General features: G+C 25.5%; 4 protein-coding genes across 6 annotated transcripts; 3 read left to right on the top strand and 1 right to left on the bottom strand.

Annotated features, from left to right (window-relative positions):
* Nucleotides 1-1,470: 1,470 nt before the first annotated feature.
* Bm253 (Uncharacterized protein) lies at nt 1,471-3,375 on the top strand (the record flags this gene model as incomplete). Its single annotated transcript, XM_043079246.1, has 4 exons — nt 1,471-1,636; nt 2,543-2,607; nt 2,745-2,823; nt 3,014-3,375. The coding sequence occupies 4 exons, from the start codon at nt 1,471-1,473 to the stop codon at nt 3,373-3,375; spliced, it is 672 nt and encodes a 223-aa protein (XP_042935180.1).
* Nucleotides 3,376-11,708: 8,333 nt separating this feature from the next.
* On the top strand, nt 11,709-12,239 carry Bm14138 (Uncharacterized protein; the record flags this gene model as incomplete). The annotated part of the gene is made up of 2 exons (XM_043079245.1): nt 11,709-11,754; nt 11,911-12,239. The coding sequence occupies 2 exons, from the start codon at nt 11,709-11,711 to the stop codon at nt 12,237-12,239; spliced, it is 375 nt and encodes a 124-aa protein (XP_042935179.1).
* Nucleotides 12,240-15,067: 2,828 nt separating this feature from the next.
* Nucleotides 15,068-16,177, top strand: Bm1176 (Uncharacterized protein; the record flags this gene model as incomplete). Of its 3 annotated transcripts, none has more annotated exons than XM_043079243.1 (4): nt 15,068-15,130; nt 15,414-15,543; nt 15,857-15,931; nt 16,086-16,177. In XM_043079243.1, the coding sequence occupies 4 exons, from the start codon at nt 15,068-15,070 to the stop codon at nt 16,175-16,177; spliced, it is 360 nt and encodes a 119-aa protein (XP_042935177.1). The 3 variants fall into 3 exon arrangements, with proteins under 3 accessions (XP_042935177.1, XP_042935176.1, XP_042935178.1); XM_043079242.1 differs by having other exon boundaries at nt 15,857-15,937; XM_043079244.1 differs by lacking the exon at nt 15,857-15,931.
* Nucleotides 16,178-19,089: 2,912 nt separating this feature from the next.
* On the bottom strand, nt 19,090-20,087 carry Bma-dao-2 (DB module family protein; the record flags this gene model as incomplete). Its single annotated transcript, XM_001895951.1, has 3 exons — nt 19,090-19,245; nt 19,335-19,427; nt 19,902-20,087. The coding sequence occupies 3 exons, from the start codon at nt 20,085-20,087 to the stop codon at nt 19,090-19,092; spliced, it is 435 nt and encodes a 144-aa protein (XP_001895986.1).
* Between the last annotated feature and the right edge of the window lie 1,100 nt (nt 20,088-21,187).

Here is a 21,187-nt window from a genome sequence, read left to right as displayed (position 1 = left end):
CAGATTTTAGCTAAAGAAAAATTATTTATTGGATTTCAGCTGAAGAAAACTTCTACTTTAATGACAATTTATTATCAACATTATTTCAGTTCAATTGAAATATTTTTTTTTCAATTGGAAATTTCATCAATAGTAATTGATGCTATCAATAATTTCAATTCAAAGCGAAAACAAAATTTTGATAAATCTTAATTCAAAAAAAAAAAAAAAAATTAAAAGTTAAAGCAAAATTTTGATATAATAAGAATAAAAGTCATTAATTTATGTCTTAATTTTTTTACCAATTTTTTTTTTATCTCAACTTTTGTTTCCTTTTTTTTTTTCAGTTGTAAACTCTACATCAAATTTATGTTACCTTCATAAAATTTATATTATTTCAATTAAAATTTGCAAAATTTATGTTAACTTCATATAATTAATCTTGCCTGTATTTTGATATCAGTCATCAATCAGAAATTTATAATTCAATTAGAAATCAGAAATGTGGAAAACAACAATATGCACTGCATCACACAGTCGTTATATGTATCATTCATTATTAGTGATCATCGTTGTTGACCTGAATCCATCTCCACATGTCAAAATATTAATTATAACGATAAAAATTCATTAAAAATCATCCGACGACGATTTAATGGCATCCGTGAATGCGTCTGTGTGCATTTTGTTTAAATGAAAGTAATCGTAAATTTTATTCCAAATTACCCAAACAAATTCGTATTATATCTTGCAGCTTTTTTTTTATTGCTTTTTTGTTCAAATTTAGCTTAGTTTATTACTATAAATAGAAAAGTTTTTAAAGAATGAAAGAGAAAAAGTTTAAGTGATATAAAATCTTTTAGCAATTTTTTTCTTTTTTTTTAAAAAAAATTCTTTCATTTCATTGAAAGAATTGTTTAATAGTAATGTCAGCATTTGCAGAAATTATGTAATTATATATATAGAAAATAAAGAAAATATGTAAAAATATGTTGTGCTAATATGTAATATTTATTTATTATCAAGAAGTAAATTTACATTATCAGAAAGTGTAATATTAGAAATTAATAATTTTATTGTTTCAGTAACGGAATAACATGAAATCTATTATAGTAAAAAATAAAAAAAAAAAAAAAAGAAATGTCAAAAAGAAAACAAAGTATTCAAAATTTCTTTACAATACGTTTTCCAAAAAAAATAATTTAGAAAACAAAAGGAAGAAAAATTTTTTTCATCATAATGAACTTCATAAGACAGTAACAATAAATTAACTTTTATCTCTTACGATGAATTTTTATAATAAAAGAGAGGAATTTGCTTCATTGCTCTTAATTATTTGCAGTTAAAAATTTTGTTTGTTAGTTAATGTTATTTTATTGCTTATTATTTAATCAAAATTTTACATATTATTTCTTCTTATCATATTTGATTTATTCAAAGAATTTTATTTAATACTTTTGATCTGTTTAGAAATAAATAAATCCAATTTCAATGTTACTGAATGTATTATATTGCTTCCTCCCACAACTGATTATATTAATATTATTCATTAATGAAACTAATGGCAATACTATCGATGCTAATACTGCTATAAGTAATGATGACGATGCATTCTTTCGTCATATTTTCAAATTCTTATATGAAAATGAACATTTATGTAAGTTTGCATTTCATATAATACCTTATGATATTCATTAATGGCTACATTGTGGTATTAGTAAGCGATTTAATTAATTAGTAATAACAGTTAATAATATTTATAATAATAATAGCAGCAACAATAATAATATCAGTAATAAATAGAAAAATAATAATGACAAAATAGTTACAATAACAAATATATTCTAATTAATAGATTGCTAGTAAAATCATATCGTTTTTTTTTTTTGATCCAAATCCATGTTAATTAATTTGTGTTCTAATTATGCTCAAATTATTTAGGAACATCTTAATATTAGTAATTAGTGATATATTATTCAGTTACAATTATTAATGAGGTTATGTGGAATTAATTTATCTTCTACCACTTTCTTATTTCATTATTCTTTATTTTCAATCATATATGCCAATTAAACAAATTTAAATGAAATTGCAATATTTGGATTAAATCAAAAATGCAACTTATGCTGGATAATTTTATAATCATGTTTTATAGTATGCAAATTATTTTGATAATAGTGTTACTAGAAATTATACATCCTTGGTATCGTTTTAGTTGTATCCAGAAACCAAAACATAAAAACATTCAATTTTATTCTTTTAAAGGTCATCAATTTATTTTATTTATAAGTTTTACTTCCTACATTCTACTTATTTATACTAAGAATTTGACTATCAAAATTTATTTCTTATCGTTGGGAAGCCTACTTATGTCCTTGCATATCTCTTAGAAATGAAAATTTTAGTCATTTAAGTCTGCAAACAAAATACTAAATTATATGAAAAGATTATAAATAACTGAAATCACTCTCTAAAACTGATGTTTTTTGTGAGAAATTTATAATTTATGATTATCTAATTTATTTTAATATATTTTTCTGGTTAAATGGCAGTGATTTTTTAGGTGGTGACGTATTTGCTGAACCACAATGGCTTCCGGCACAAAATGATTGTCAAATTTTATGTCCGGTTGTTTCATTTTTTTAATATAAAAAAATTAGTGTGACAAAGAAATGAATATTCACGAGAATAGTTTGAATAACTCAAGAAAAAAGTGGATAGGTTTTTCTAATGGAACTATGAACTTCATCGAAAATTTACTTTAGGTGACAAAAGGCTTATGTCTAATACATGTTAATTTGAGCAATAATGGGGCCCGAATACATAAACAGAAATGTCGTCATTGTAAGCTTTCATTTATTACTTTTTTTTTCTAATTGTCAACATCATCAAAACTGATTCTTGCTGAATGAGTTGTTGATAGTGCAATATTACGCCATTTACTTATCAATCCGTAAATCGCCATTCCATGCATATTTTGTTCTATTTGTTATAATATCATGAAATATTTTAGTTAGATCACGATGATTTTTAGTTCAATCAAACTGCACCAGTGAATTGCAACGATTGTTAACAACTTCTGTATTCACCAATACAACTCCTATTGCAATTGCTGATATTACTCTAACCAACATTACCAATACCACAATAAATAACACAAATAATGCTATCAAATATCATAAGAAGGAAGTATGGAATAAACTACATGGAAGAATTCATGCAGATCGTTCGGATAGTAGCAGTAGTAGTAGCACAACCGATGCGACATTTCAGCCAACATCTGAAATATGGAATAGACGTAGTGGAAAACGGAAAGAAACTCAGTTTAAAAGAAATTTTCATGGTAAGATCATTAACAATCAAAAATCTACCCGTAGTTATAGAGTGAATGAATAAAAGATAATAAGTTATCAAATTAATTATCCTAAATGCATTCAAAAGTGTACAAATGAATAAATTTGAGTCAATATTCCACCTAATAATATAACTTATTTCATGGTAAATTCTTGTTAAGAAAATAGTTGACAAGCAAATATTAATTTAAATAAAACAATGAACTTAGCCAAATAATCAAAAATCATTGGTAAAATGTGAGCATTTCTAGAAAACAATATAGATAATCATCATGAAATAATAATTAATTTTATATATTTTGAAATTTCTTACACTACTATTTGCTACTAAATCATGAAATTGGCCAAATACGGAACTTGTTAAAGTGCTTTAAAGTATGTATCAATTAAACTATATTATAATCAGAAAAAAAAAAGAATTTTGTTCTATGACAAACAGAGTAGAATTATCATACGTTTCGTCACCATTACAAAAAATCGGCAGAACAAGTCAGAATACTTAAGTTACAAATGATACAGAATATTTCAAGTAGAAGTTTTTCTAAGAAACTTCGAAGATGATTGATTAACTTTATATGATGCGAAGTTCGTTTTGGTGCAGTGCGCTTCTCGACAAACGCCTTTCCGTTATTATTTAAAGTATGCAGATAAGGGACGAATAAAGATGAAGAACAGTTATTTGATTTCCGGATGAATTCACTGATTTACAGATCGAATTTGTGGATCAATTTTTGGATTATAGCTCAGATCGCTATAATTGACAATTGTTAAGATGAAAATTGACGAATTATTTGAAAATGTAGCTTTTTTTGGCGTTTTTGCATAATAAGAATGCGCAATACAAACAAATACGAATAATTAAACAAGCTGTATATTAATTAAACATCACAACAAATCATATGTAATTAGTTTTGAAAATACTACAATTAATCTTGATTTTGTGACTGCCATAATAATCTTGAATATATTGCATGCTAATTTCAAAGTATAAAAATTATAATTTACAAGGATAAAAATAATACGATTTAAATGTACTACAAAATTTTTTACTGAAATATGAAATTTCAGTTGAGCTGAATGGATAAGTTTGTATGGCTTTTCGAATATGAAAAAAAAAATCAACGTGTGACAATATATCTGCCTTTGTTGGATCTAGTTTTATTCATGAATAAAAATTATTACTGTAATGTAAATTATCATGAAACCTGGGGCATCTGACTTCCGTAGCTTAGAGTCGAGTTGGACTTTCATATGTTCAAGAGCCTTCCTTGTTTGTTATTGCAGTTTGTATAGACGAATACGTTGAGTGAAAGATCTGTTGTAACGATTTTATTCGCTAGTAACAATAATATACAAGTATTAATCGATAGCGAGAATATGCTATTTGCAGGCAAATGTGAGATGAAGGAAATGAATAAATTGATGGGAACTTGAAAGACTGAAATAAACTGAATTAAATGAGTGATAGAGAGCAGTCGAACCGTCGAAACTTGTTGGTACAAAAAAATGACTAAGACAAAAGGTTTGGATGTAGTGGGCATTGACTCCTACTATCTAGTAGATCGCAGATTTACTTCTATTATTCAGTAGAGATCGGTCATCTGAATATTATAGACAACTGGATTCATTTAGTTTATATTTATTTAAAAAATATTTTAATATCATTGAAGTTATCACTCAATTAATGATTGTCAAAAATTTTATTATATTGAATGCCTTATCAGACAGATGTTAAAGCGTTACCAATTAAAACCATAAACATTTTAAGTATATGAGACAAGTAGTGTGAGGCAATGTTAGGTCTTATTAACGCTTCAGTCTGTTTTAATTATAAAAATATAAACTTGGCATAAATGCTAGCCACATTTAAATCCTGAACATTTAAATGGCTATTTGCCTTATTTATATTTCGAGCGAATGTTAATACGAAAGATACATTGTAATGATTTTTTATAAAATCAGTAGAAAGATGTTTCATTTATTTTGATTTACATCACAACAATAATTTTTCACAATAATTTTTGAAGAATCATACAAAAATAGTTAAAAAATTGAATTTAGTCAGACTTGAAGTTGAAAAAATCATAATTTTTATTTCCTCTGTCTGATAATTATTTATGAAGAGAATGAAAATGGTGATAATTTAATGATGTTGATGACTTTATTAACAATTTCCACATTAGTTGAGCAAAAAATTATAACTTAATTATAGTGAAAATTTCATATCAAAAAGATCTACATTGTCGGCATATTTTTATTTCGAGTATTAAAAGTTTTTCCTGTTAAAATTTCTGTCATTAAAAATGAAATAAAATTATTTGAAAAAGATTTTTAAATAATAGCTCATATTATCTTTAATGAAATAAGAAATAAGTCAAATTGGTAACTTTATGTATGAATGCTGATTAAACTATTTTTCAGTGTAAATTTTATTATTTTACAGTATACCTTACGAACTGTAGACCATTTCGGATCAGTGCAAATAAACGACATATTGCACTGCTTTTGCTTCATAAGTCAAGAAAATAATAGAAATTATCTTTTTAAGATATTGAATGAATTTTTAGAATTTAACAAATTATTTGCAGTATCTTCCATTTTTCTTTCATCTATTTCTCAATTGAAACGATTAAGTCTTGCCGCTTCAAGAATATTTGAAATTAGAAAATTATTGTAACAATTGGTAAGCATAACCAATGTCTCTTAATTGAAGAAACAATGGTTTGTTGTAGAATAGAGATTCACGTTATCCGTTTCCACTTTTTACGGAAATTTGTAAGGAAGTAGAAGACAAGGAAGTGGAAACATCAATTAACTGTTACACCTTTCTCAGTAATACCTCATTGTCTAACGCTAAATTTAATTTTCGTTGAAAAATTTCGTCGCGACATTAAACGAGTAATTCTAGATTTGTTATACAAAATTATAAATAAAGAAAACATGAATACTTCAATATTTTTGACTAAAATTGGAGTGATTTCTCGTGTAGTTAACTATTAATGCTCAGTTTTTAATATATAACTCAAATTGACATTCAAAGTGACATTCGGCTTCAATCATCAGAAGGATCTTCTAATGATTTTGGGCTAATATCGGAACTCATTGATAAATACATCGCTATAGTACTGATAAGTACAATATTTTAGAGTTTAGAAATGATTGAGATTCGTTTATGTAATATGGCACGGCAACCAACGTTGTTTGTTAATACCTTGAGATCTGCTTTTAAAATTCAATTATAAATTCATTTCTGCTGTGTAATAATTTGTCCCTCAATTTAAGAAACTTTGAATGATTTATTTATTTTAATGGCTAAGTGAAAAATTTTGTTTGCAGTAAAAAGTGTTTAACAAAAATTGCTAAAGAAAAGAAAAATAATCCGAGTTGAAACCGAAAAAACCACATTTTTGTATATCTATACATATTAATAATAAAATTCCAGAATAGAAGTTAAATGTTTAACTTATTATTCCAGTGCTGAATGCATAACCTTCAGAATTTAAATTTCGAAAGTGACTTTAAAATAGAATTAAGTAATGTTTCATGATAGCAATTATAATTGCAAAGAAACGTTGTGATTACATTGTGCTGCTATGTTAGTAGCTTTAGATTACTATTTACCTTAGCGTTTTTTTTTTTTTTTTTTTATTATGTTTGCACTATTTCATATTATTCTAGCTTTTTGCTTCCACAAACTTTATTTTTTTTCGTATTAATTAATAGTCTCTTTAGTTCTTGATGGTATGCATTTAAATAATTAGTAAGACCCATATCTTACCAATTGTTTGGAAATTATTACATTAACTCATTACTAAGTTTCCCATTCAGCTTAAATTTTCAGTAATTCAAACTTCTTCCGAAACTTAACACCAAAAATACAAGTTATGCCTCGGTTGCCGTTAGCAATTTTGGCAGAGAAGACAATGAAAAAACATTTGGTTATTAGTTAAATTTTTATTTTTCATCGAAATATGATTATATTTTCACAATGACCAAAATTTCGGCCTTACAATCTGAACTAAAAATCACTTTTTAGTATGAAACCTTTAGTATAAAACTTCCAATTAATACTCACCTGACCTGACATAGTTACTAACCCAAAAAAAAATTAGTAAACCGATGGCTCATTCTTACTGTATTATTGCGTTATTCCTGAATGCAATACAGTAGAAAATAAGTGGCGGTTGTACTGTCCTCGCTTCTTTTGTTATACGGTATTGTTAGCAGTGTACCGTTGATGGTCGTTTGCTGTGGCTATGACAATCTTTACAGTCATTCATTTGTTCTTATTGTATCACAAATTATTGTTTATAGCTTCTTGAATTTATCCAACTTTATCTGATAAGTGTATTTTCTTATTTCGTGCAGTCTTGCAATAGCACAAATTAAGTTTGTTTGTGACAAATATTTTTTTGAAGCCGTTTTCAAAAATTTTCAGAATTTGCAGTCATTTCAATCTTTTTATTTAATTTATAAATAAAATATTTAAATTTACTATTATAAGAATTTTTGTAGGATATGAGCAAAAGAGTATGGTTGCCACAAACAAATATGAACGAACAATGTTGATTCAAGCAGTATTTGTTTGTGATAAGAATGAATGTGATAGAATCTTTCAGTAAAAAATCTAGAATTACTCGTTTAATGTCGCGACGAAATTTTTCAACGAAAATTAAATTTAGCGTTAGACAATGAGGTATTACTGAGAAAGGTGTAACAGTTAATTGATGTTTATACTTCCTTGTCCTCTACTTCCTTACAAATTTCCGTAAAAAGTGGAAACGATGACGTGAATCTCTATTTGTTGCTTTAATTGAGAGACATCGGTTATATGTTTTATATATTAATTGTTACAGTAGTACACTGTTAAAATAAATTTAACAATTTTGTGTTGAGAAATGGCGGAAATGAAAAAAATGAAAGCGAATATAAAAAATATTCAAATTATTTCTAGAAATGATTTGAAGTTTGTCAGAATTATTTTTTTCGTAGTTATAAATAATAAAAAGCAGCAAATGAACATTTAGAAATTAAGATTTAAAAAAATAAATGAGATGTGAAGTTATTAATTATAAATTATTAATTACATGCACTTTTCTTATCCATCTTTGCAATTTTCCTAACATATTATTTATTATTGTTTCTATTGTTCATGAGAAATACAATATTATTATTCATAAATAAATAACTGATACATTGTGAATAAAAATTAATTATCATTTTAGAAGTTTTTTAAAAGATAAAAATATCATTTATAGTTTAATTTCTCACTCAAAGTTTTCGAAAATACTTTTACCTGTGCTTTTTAATTTTACTTTTATCATCATGGTAAAAGGATGCAGGATGTTTAAGCAATACAATTCAACTTTTTCTTCTTGTCTTTTTCAAGAACATTTTATTCATTTGTTTTGCTGTTTATTTTAGTGACCAAATATTTGCAATTTAAATTTAAAGATTAGTGGAACTAATTTTGAAATAAACAGGATAAAAACTCTATGAATTGCTTTATGTTGGATATAAAATGGAAAAGTCTAAGTTTTTTTTTTTGTTACCCAAATTTGCTTATAAGCAAAAATTTTCTGAACCTTGATATTCAAGACATTGCAAAGATTTCAAACAGATTAAGCATAGTTTTCATGAAAATTGCATGAAAAACATAAAAAGCTGTGTGTGTGTGTGTGTTTTTATTGAAAATTAAAATTCAATTTAAAATAAATTGCAGAATATCAGGAAAAAGCAATTGTATTAACATTATACTATCACATCTCTAAATGTTATTATGGACACATTCAAATAATATCATTTAATGAAGTACAAGCGAATATTCCAGACATTTTCCACTTACTCCATTAGCCTACAAATATTTTGTAAATGAACAAATCAATTATTTAAAATGAGATTAAATTAAAATTTACAGTAACACTTTAAAATGAAAGAACTCACCAAACAACACTGTGTATGATCATAATTCGATGATGCACAAGAAAATATATTACCAACAACAATGCTATCGCAATGTTTCAAAAATACAAGTACCTGAATGTGATAGAATCTTTCAGTTGTTATACGGTATTGTTAGCAATGTACCGTTGATGGCCGTTTGCTGTGGCTATGACAATCTTTACAGTCATTCATTTGTTCTTATTGTATCACAAATTATTGTTTATAGCTTCTAGAACTTTATCCAACTTTATCTGATAAGAGTTGCAATTTATTGTTGTTCACCCGCAAATGTAATATCTGTCAGCACAGTATTAATTTTCTTATTTCATTCTTGCAGTCTTGCAATAGCATAAATTAAGTTTGTTTATGACAAATTTTCTTTTAAAGCCATTTTCAGACATTTTGAAATTGTCATAAGGCGGAAGTCATATTCGCATTGTCAGAAAGTTATTTGCTATTAAAATATCTTTATGGCATTATTTGTAGTGAAATTATACTTTAATTTGATATGTTATTCAGTCTTTGATATTAGTTTTTGAGTCTTTTTTTCTTTGATATAAAATAAAAATCCATTAACAAATGAGTTTATTGTTAAGAAACCCAAGGAAAAATCAAAGTGCAGCATGAAAAACAGTGAGCACATTTCTTTCTTATATTAATAACTTCAAGTTAGCAATACTCGCGGGTGGAGTCACAAAATAAACTCATTTTAAACTTCCTATTCAATTTAAATTTCTAATAAATTTAACGTTTCTTAGTGCGATTTTCAATACTGAGAATGGCAGTTAAGCACAAAATTACTTTCAGCAACTTTAAACAGATAGTCAGAGAAGTAAGAAGTTAATTTCGCGATTAAATTTGTAATTCATATTAAATTGAACAGGAACAGGAACAGAAAGTTTAATTATCACATTCGTCACAATGATTGCAATCGCATTATGGAATTTCAGTTGAAGGCATTTTTCATAATTTAATATTTGATATTAAAAAATTTAGTAATAAAATCTAATAACTAACAGTCATTTTAGCACAATAATCGCAGTTTCCGGAAAAGATTGTCAATGAGCAAACCGATTACTCATTCTTACTGTATTACTGCATTATTCCTGATATTACCGTTAAACTGTCACGCAGAGAATGCGACAAATGTGTTCGATATAAGGAATGAATGTAATACGGTAGAAAGATACGTGGCGGTTGTACTGTTTTCACTGCTTTTGTTATACGGTATTGTTAGCAATGTACTGTTAATGGTGGTATTCTGTAGTCGTGACAATCTTAACAGTCGAGCGTTCACTCATATAACATACCAAATTATTATTTGTAGCTTCTTGAACTTTATCCCACAAGCGGTCATTGTTTTAGGTGGAATACTAAGGAACAAAAGTTTTGGCAGTAAGTTCTTCTCTCTTACATTACTTTTATTGTTATTATTACTGTTCTTAAATTTATTATTAATATTATTATACTATTGATATTATATTATTTTTACATTGTTACATTGTTATTATCAATGGAGAAAGCACATATAATTTAGAATAGCAAATAATGATTTGTTTGTTGTAACATGCATTATTAATAAATTAAGCAAATATGTCATTATTTAAGCAAATATATCAGCAACGATTCACGGAATATTCACTGCTACGAATACGTTTTCGTTTTTCGCCACGTTGCATTTTACATTTCTATTAGCAATTAATCGCTTTATGGTCATATGCTTTCCGAAATTTAATGCTTTCTTCGAATCAATAAAATTTTATTTTCTCCTCAGCTTCATATGGTTGTTAAGTTTTGGTATAATTCATTAACTTTTTTGTGCAATTCAAAAGAAAAAAAAGATTGATTCCAAATAGCTTACAAAAGGCTATGCTAAATATATTTTTTAAACGATTCTCTCAATGTTTTCATCGGTATTTTAGTTTAATCGCTAAAAATCATTATCTGACAGATACAAACACATAGCAAACAACTTGGCTAAAATTATCAAAACTTGATTACTTCGTTTTCTTCATCGTAGAGTTAACTTTATCCAATGTATAGATGCACCATTAGTATCATTTAATCTCATTATTTATAATATATTATTAATGTTTTAAACTTCTCAGATGGCTTTTCAGTAATACCAGTGATAGAATTTCATTATTGCATTAAAACATTTCATGTATCCAACTTGCAATGGTCGCTTAATTGTACCAAAAGGACGGCAGAAAGTGGAGCTGTTTTTGAAGTTCGTTTTTTTTTTTCTGCATTGAAAGTTTTATTATTCAAAAGAGTAGAATATTATTTAACATTACTATTTTCTATAAATTTAAAATCAATTTCGTTCATCTGAGATATACTCTTCAATTACTTTTTTCCATAATTCGTCATGCATGGACACTTTCTTTACCTATGATGATGTTCGCAATGCATATTTTAATGTTTTGCAACATGCGACGTTTGTTGAAGAGAGCTTTGGAATTAAATAAAACAAGCGGTAACAGTGGTTTTGCTTTCCATGACTTTTTTAAAGTTTTTCTGAAAACTTTAAAAAGTTTTGCAGTTCTTTATAGGTTCCTTTTTACTTCATATTTCATTCAACCCTCAAATATGGTAATAAATTTAATCATTTTTAATTAAAGAATATTTGAAGGATGTGAAACAAAGAGTGCAGTAAGAAGTAATGGTAAACATGAGCGATCGATGCTAATTCAGGCTGCCGTAGTTTGTGGAGTAATGGAAATTGAAATTATTTGTTTCCATTTCCTTTTGAAGTTTGCAGTTAAATTAGCTGGCAAGAAAGCTGAAATTCCTGTCAATATTTTTATCAATTGTTACGCTATTTTCAACAATGTTGTATTGCCAACTGTTAATTTAATTTTTGTCAAACGATTTCGTACCTTCATCAAACATATCTTTAAGAAACTACTATTTAATATGACTAAAACAGAGAGAATTAGAACTGCGATATCAATTCATTAGCTTTGACTAAAATTCGTCCAGTTATTTGCGATTAAGTAAAAATATGTCCGTTTTTTTTAAACAAATTCAAACTTGAAACTGACTTTTCCAAATTATTTAATTAATTTGATATCTTAAAATTTTTTGGACCTTCAAAAGAATATTCTGTTATTTCTCATTCAGTGTTTTTATGTGTTGCAGTGTATGTGATTCTGTTTCTATAAGATATTATCGATAATTGAAATGCAGAAAAACCGTTCAATGTTTTATACTTCATAAAATATGCTTCAATGAATGAGGAGTAAATCATTTAATGTCAATCAATGAATGGCTAGCTCGAGAATTAATCTAATCTGATTGGAAAGAATAACAATTCACATTTTTAATACTTAATCACTGAATTATTCACTCTCAATAACAACCAAGTATATATTCAAATGAATTAGATTAACAATAATATCCCAATGAATGAGATAAAGTAAGCAGAGAAGCATATAATATGGTACGGCAAAAAGACACAATTAAAATATGAACAGTAAATATTAATTAATTAATAATTTGGGGTGCAATAAAATTTACTTACCTGTTGTTTCAATTTTCTGTTAAAATTTATCACCAAATTCGCAGATAAACAAATCAAAATTCTCATTTCCTAGGTAATTTTCGATCATATTGCAACACTACTGGCCAATTTAATTTAATTAAAAAAACTCTTGGGTAGCTCTTTTGTGGAATATTTGTTTTTGTATTATGTTTAAAAAGCTAACACTCGATAGCTGAAGATAAAAAACATAGTTTGGGATATATTTTTTATTGCGAATATTTTTTTAATGCAATAAAAGTAAAGGTAATGAATAAATAAGCAAATAAACGGCTGGCAGGCTGCATGACCAAATATATTAAAGTGGTAACAACGATAATATTAAGTAGTTTGAAGGAAAGGTCAATCCGACAGCTTTAAGGTGAACTGATTAAAGTGATCACAAAGATCAGTGAAATGTATTTTTGTTCCAATAAATTCCTTTCATTTATCTAAATCTTGTTTATATTTTCTAAGTGATATTTTTCATTCACATTTTCTTGTATTTTATTCATAAAAATTATTAAATGTTGAAAACTTTTATAAATGAAATTTGCTCCATTAATATTTCAATGGTAATCTAAACATTCTATTATGTTTATGAAAATTCAATATAAACGACTGCATTTATTAATTTAGTTAATAATTTAAGAGATTCGATAGCAAATTAAACAATTCATTTTAATTTGCATTAGCAAATTAAAATTCCCAATAAAAATCAATTAAGCCTATATCATTTAAGCATGATATCATGTAAGTCATGTAAGCATTGGTAAAAACTGAGTAATATTCATTTTATTCAAATCATTAAAAAATACAAATACCGGTTTTAATATATAAACTTTTATATATATGTATAAATTTAATTTTCATGATATTTCTTGAACTGAAACATAGCTATGGTAAGTAATTCATTTAAACTTTTGAATGTGTCACATAATGTCACATTCGGATTAATTATCCCCTGTCATACAACACTGAAAACTATCACATTATTGTTTTGCTAATGAGCTAATGAATCTTTTAATTGTTAATCTTTGTTCATTTTCTATTGGCAACAAAATTTTTTGAAATAAAATTGGTGCTAGAACACTTTCTAAATGATTCATATAGTTACCTGTATTCCAAAATTTAATATCGATTAGAAATATAAGATTCGAAAAAAAAAGGAATACGAAAAAATATACAATTGAAAATATACGATTATATTCCGATAAATTCCAAAATAGAATTTTAAGCCATTGACATAACTGTAGCATTCATTAGATGTAAGAAAAACTGATAAAAGTTTATTATCAAATATGCAATATTTGAATAAGTTAAAATAGTACTCATTAATTTCCTTGTAAATGAGATAATTTATTTTATAAACAGCAAATATAGAAATTTAAGGAGAAAAAGCTATCACTTTGGTCAATTAATGATTCTTCAAAGAATAATATTGAATTTTTAATTTATTTTTTTTTGAAACAGAAAATGTTATTCTTTTAAAAAAATGCTGGGAAAAGTATGGAAGTGTTAAAGTTAGTCTGTAATTTGTATTAATTGAAGAAAAACAAAACGATTTTTTGACATCGCAACATTTGCATATATGAATTTGCAGAAATGTGAAAAAGTTTATGCCAAATTAAAAAAAAGTTGGGTAAGGATTTTTGTTTGTCGAAGTTTCAGTTCCATTGCTTTTGTACTTTTGCTTTTAATATTTGTGATTGTTTTTTTTTTTTTTTTTATCAAATTCTTATTTTGAAAATATTTAAAATTTTACTTTTACTTTTCATTGAAGAACTTAGCAAAATTCTTTTCTTTACAAAAAAATGCACTGAAAATTTTGAGTTGTATAAAAATCGTAGATTTACTTACATTTACTAGTTTAATTCAATCACAAAATTGAAAGCGGTTGAATTTTAGGTTGTATTAAATTGTGTTTTTTTAGAAAATATTTATAAATTTGGCAAAAAATTAAATTGAATCAAAAATGTGCTACTTAATTATTATGTTAATATTTGCATTAAAAAATCAGTTATTATTTATCGTAAAAATAATATTTGAATGTTATAAAGTTTAATTTAATTTTTTTTTAAAAAGCGATTAATAAATGAAATAATTATTAAACCAAATAAATAAATAAATTATTTCATTTTGATCCTTTAGTTGAATTATCGGAAAGATTTGTATGTAATTGAAGTGATTCTTTATTGTAGAAAATAGTGAAAACTTGTATGCTTACACTATTTCATTTAATTTTACAATTATTAAGGAAATCTTTCAAATGGATGATTCATATTGTGCTGATCACAACACTCATTCCGATGATCAATCATCTACTGGCGATGTGCACTTTCAATCATTCTTCAATTATTAAATTCAAAATTTTTGTAAAATATTATTTTATAGAAATTTAAATTTTTGAAATTGTATACTCGAATAAATTTTGATATCCGTAATTGCATAAGAAAAAAACAACTGAATTGTTTTTGCTTTGCAAGCTTAAAAAGATTTGATTTATTCGTAAATTGATTTGCTATCATTGATATCAGAGAAATATCAAACTGAAATTTAATCATATTAAATGTTAAGCAGTAAGAATGCTTGAAGAACCTAATTAATCATTGCAGGATAGTCTTTCGAGTCATCATGATGAAGAACAAACTCAATCAAAGATTAGCGAATATAAATTAGATGATCATTTCAGCCCTTGGAGTTTTTATCTGCAATTTATGTGTTGCCGTAAAAGAAAACCATGTGGTGAACTTTTTAAACTTTTTCTTTTCTTTCGCTTACCACAAAGCTATAATTTAATAAATAAGGCAAATTTAATTAAGCAATTAACATTTAAATAAATTAATCATTTTAAAAATACTTTCATTGCTAATGCTTAATTAATTTGGATCGATTAGAAATACTGCCATAAGCATTGAAATTTTTCCACTTTAATTTTACAGTAATCGATATAAAAGCATTTAATTTACTTAAGTGAATAAGAAAAAAAAATGTGATTTTTTATTTGAATAATTATCAATGCTTCAATGATAAAACTATCTGAAAATACTATTTTAAGATCCATCAATGGGTGCTTTACCTCGAGAATGGTTAGATCCGAGTAGAATAAATTTTCACACACAGAAATTAGCAGGTTGTAGTGAGTGTTTATGACATAATCAGTGCTATTTACGCTTTATTTTACCATTTCATTTCATTAATATCGCTTGAATTTTTTTTTTCTTTTTTTGAACTTACGAATTGAAATATATCACAGCTAGTGCATTTTCCATTTGTTTGCTTTACAGGTTTTGACAACCATAGCCGGCCGGATGACATTTATTCCGAAGTTGGCTTTTCTCCGACGGAATCTAATAGCGTGGAAAATTGTAGCGGATAATCAAGCTATTTCCGGATAACAGAGATTTATTATTGGAAATATTACAGCGAACACTTAACATTTTCCTTATCAGTTGAGTCATACGGATGTGATAAATCCTTTTTTCTTATAATTTATTATTTCGGATACATTATTTCTTGCAACTTTTATGCATAAAAATTCGGAAAAGAATTATTCACAGATATTTATATTTATATGATGCCATAAAGTCATAAATATTTATTTATAAGTTATAAAGAAATGAGAACGCAACGCTATTGAACTTTTCTCCTTTATTGAAATTATCTTAACGTTATTTTTATTCGAAAAAATTGTGTTATATATCTTAAAAATGTTGTATATCTTTTATTAAATGTTATGTATCTTAAAAAAATAGTTTTTAAACTTTTCAAATAAATTCATTTCCAATTTTTCTTTTTCATTTATCCTTCAAAAAAACTTTTTTAATAATTATCAGTAATCCATGTAATTGAGGTATTGTTTTCTGTTATTGTTCCAGTTATTGTTTTTTAATTTGTTTGCATATTCGTCGTTTGATCTCAATACTCGTTCATTATAAAATGAAAATTAATCAAAAAATGGCAATTGTATATTCTTCTGTTTGGTAGCTTTTCAAAAATTGTAACAAAAAAATAACAGAAAATTTTTTGTCGACTTTAGCTATGTAAATGTAAGTTTTGTCTTTCAACTCATTTGACCTATAAGATCAAATTTTTTCGGCGAATAGTTAAAGCAGAACAGATAACGAAACGGCAGCGTTCATGATAAGATACAGCTACTGATAAAACCGATTTCGTGAGATTTGATGCTCCGATTATATTACGGTAATCTTAAGTAAATAAATAGTTTAAAATAATAATAAAAAATAATGCATATAAGTTTTTTTTTCTTAATGGAATCTTTGCTTCCATTAATTAAGAGCGATTAATTTTGCAATGAGTGCTAATATTAAATAATTTGATATTAATCAAAAAGTAATGAAAGTTCTAAAAAAGACTTGAAGTCCATTTGAGTTATATATTAAAAACTGAGCATTAATAGTTAACTACACGAGAAATCACTCCAATTTTAGTCAAAAATATTGAAGTATTCATGTTTTCTTTATTTATAATTTTGTATAACAAATCTAGAATTACTCGTTTAATGTCGCGACGAAATTTTTCAACGAAAATTAAATTTAGCGTTAGACAATGAGGTATTACTGAGAAAGGTGTAACAGTTAATTGATGTTTATACTTCCTTGTCCTCTACTTCCTTACAAATTTCCGTAAAAAGTGGAAACGATGACGTGAATCTCTATTTGTTGCTTTAATTGAGAGACATCGGTTATATGTTTTATATATTAATTGTTACAGTAGTACACTGTTAAAATAAATTTAACAATTTTGTTTTGAGAAATGGCTGAAATGAAAAAAATGAAAGCGAATATAAAAAATATTCAAATTATTTCTAGAAATGATTTGAAGTTTGTCAGAATTATTTTTTTCGTAGTTATAAATAATAAAAAGCAGCAAATGAACATTTAGAAATTAAGATTTAAAAAAATAAATGAGATGTGAAGTTATTAATTATAAATTATTAATTACATGCACTTTTCTTATCCATCTTTGCAATTTTCCTAACATATTATTTATTATTGTTTCTATTGTTCATGAGAAATACAATATTATTATTCATAAATAAATAACTGATACATTGTGAATAAAAATTAATTATCATTTTAGAAGTTTTTTAAAAGATAAAAATATCATTTATAGTTTAATTTCTCACTCAAAGTTTTTGAAAATACTTTTACCTGTGCTTTTTAATTTTACTTTTATCATCATGGTAAAAGGATGCAGGATGTTTAAGCAATACAATTCAACTTTTTCTTCTTGTCTTTTTCAAGAACATTTTATTCATTTGTTTTGCTGTTTATTTTAGTGACCAAATATTTGCAATTTAAATTTAAAGATTAGTGGAACTAATTTTGAAATAAACAGGATAAAAACTCTATGAATTGCTTTATGTTGGATATAAAATGGAAAAGTCTAAGTTTTTTTTTTTTGTTACCCAAATTTGCTTATAAGCAAAAATTTTCTGAACCTTGATATTCAAGACATTGCAAAGATTTCAAACAGATTAAGCATAGTTTTCATGAAAATTGCATGAAAAACGTAAAAAGCTGTGTGTGTGTGTTTATTGAAAATTAAAATTCAATTTAAAATAAATTGCAGAATATCAGGAAAAAGCAATTGTATTAACATTATACTATCACATCTCTAAATGTTATTATGGACACATTCAAATAATATCATTTAATGAAGTACAAGCGAATAGCCATTGAAGTGTTGTTAAATAAAATTATCAGACTTTTTGAGAACAACAAATAATTGATTCCACCTTGCACTTTTAAGTTTCAGGTAAATTATAAATGTAAATTGATTCATATATGACACATCAATTGATTTATTTAAGTGAAAACAGTTTACATTTATGTCAGGTAAGTAATTTTCTGCGACCGATTGTATTGAAATATATGAAATGGAATTCAAATTTTTTGAAGTTTTAATTTTTCTTTTAAAAAATTCAAATTTCCAGATTAAAATCAAAATATTGTAAGAGAAGTGGCAAAGACAAAAGGCATTTAGAATGTTTTGGATATCACTGCTTTGGGATAACAGTAATGCTATCGTTTCTGATTTCTGAATAGAATGGATTTTTCTTTTTGTTTTTTTGTTTATGAATATTTATAAATTATTTTTTATGAAAAAAATTTATACAGAATAAGCATTTTCTGCTTGATAGTTTTGATTAGTTTTATTTGTCTGCAAACTTCAACTAATTTTTAAAAATGAATTATTTTTGTATTTAATTATTGTTGCTCTGATTTTTGAATATTGCACAATTTTATATTATAAAAACAATTATATCTAAGGCTTAATAGCAGGATTTTTTTCCAGATAATTTTTAAAGCATTGTTTGATAGTATCAAAGTATTCTAGGCATGCTAAATAATCCAAATAATTTGGAGGTACACCATCATGAGCTGAGCAATATTCCAGACATTTTCCACTTACTCCATTAGCCTATAAATATTTTGTAAATGAACAAATCAATTATTTAAAATGAGATTAAATTAAAATTTACAGTAACACTTTAAAATGAAAGAACTCACCAAACAACACTGTGTATGATCATAATTCGATGATGCACAAGAAAATATACTACCAACAACAATGCTATCGCAATGTTTCAAAAATACAAGTACCTGAATGTGATAGAATCATTCAATAAACAATACAACATAATCTCTAAACTTATTTTTTCATTTTCACCAAAGAAAGAAGAAATAATTAATATTTAAAAGAAATAGTAAATAAACTTCTCGTACATTTTAAATCAAAAACTTATAAAGTTTTAAAGAAATACTGTAATATGATTTAATAAAAGCAACCAAAAGAAAAAAAAAAAAAAAAAGAAAAACATAAATTGTATCTGAATCATATTTCAAAATAATAGAAAAAAGAAGAGTTTTTTCTTTTTTTTTTCAAAAAAATAAATCTTTTTAAATACTCTATTTAAGAGTATTTAAATAAATTTTATTTAAAGAATGAATTAATCCAACTTTGTTTTAATCCTCATAATGTCACTTCCTCTCTCTCTGAAAGGTATGATTAATTAGAAACAATAATTTGAGTATCTAAATTTTATTATAAATGCATTTGGCAAAAGAAGTTGTTACATTTGTTTGTGAGATGGTATCGAAATCACAGTACTTATTGAGACATTCATTCACGGCCGTTTCATTATGCAGCAAAGGTTCGTATGTTTTGCAGCATTTCTTCAATTTAGAATTTGCATCTTCTGCAATAATAGCAATATGCAACGTCGATAATATGCAAATGAAGCACCAAAGATAGTTGTTCATTTCCTTAAATATTTAAAAATTAGTTTCATTTAAAGGAAGTTGAAATAAATTAATTACATTCGTTAATTGGTTATTGAAAAAAGAGAAATAAAATTTAGTGATTATTATTTTCAGTGTCAAATTTTTTTTTTTAAATAAAAATTTTAATACCTCGAAGTTTTTTTAAAAAAAAAATAGTAGAAGAGAGAAAAGTAAATAAATATTAGATAAGAAGAAATAAATAAAAAGATGAACAAATATTGATAGAAAATTTGAAAAGTATGATGTAATAGACAAAAAGAAATAAATAATTGACAGAAAAATTTGAGAAATATGTTTCATTATAAACATAAATGTGTTTTACTAAAACTAAATGTTAACTAATTTTACTTTATTTTGAATTTACTACCATTTATATTTTACTATATATGCTTACAAGATCAGATCAGATCATCATTTGTTGATTAAAATCATTGAAATATTTTAAGAAATTATTTATTTCATGAATCTTTTGACGATAATGTTGTTGTTGTTGTTGATCATAGTTATTGTTCATATCATAACTGATACAGCTACAACCTTTGATCATAGCTTCTTGAGCTAAGCTAACTTTTGTTGATTTGATAATTCTCTTAACTATCATAACCAAATTTTGATGGGAACTACATACTCTAATTTAAATCAAAATATGGGAAATTTCTGATAAATGCTGCAAAAATAATAAAAGAAAAATAAAGCCATCGTGATCATTCGATAATGATTTATTTGGCATTAATGCATGGAAATATTTTTTATCACATCATAAAGAATACCGTAATTTTTTTTAAAAATGCTTCAAATTAGTTTATGTAATGCTTAACTTAATTATAACTTTTTATAATGTTAGAATAACAAAGATAACGAATGATTCCAACAATTCGGTAGTTCCAAGATTTCAAGTATTCAGCAAACTATTATATTTCATTTCTTGAAATTGAAATAGAAATTTGAAAGCTTCAAACTTTTTCTCTTCTCATACCACCAACAAACAAAGAAGCTGTCGAAAATTAAGTCAAAGTTAAATGAAAACGATTAAACAAACATAAATTTGCTGTTAAATAGCAGAATCTCAATGATTTTAC

This window comes from Brugia malayi, assembly GCF_000002995.4.
Source record: "Brugia malayi strain FR3 genome assembly, contig: Bm_v4_Chr2_contig_001, whole genome shotgun sequence".
NCBI classification, from domain to species: Eukaryota; Metazoa; Nematoda; class Chromadorea; order Rhabditida; family Onchocercidae; genus Brugia; species Brugia malayi.
The sequence above is the reverse complement of the archived record's forward strand: the minus strand, read 5'-3'. Positions and strand labels throughout refer to the sequence as shown.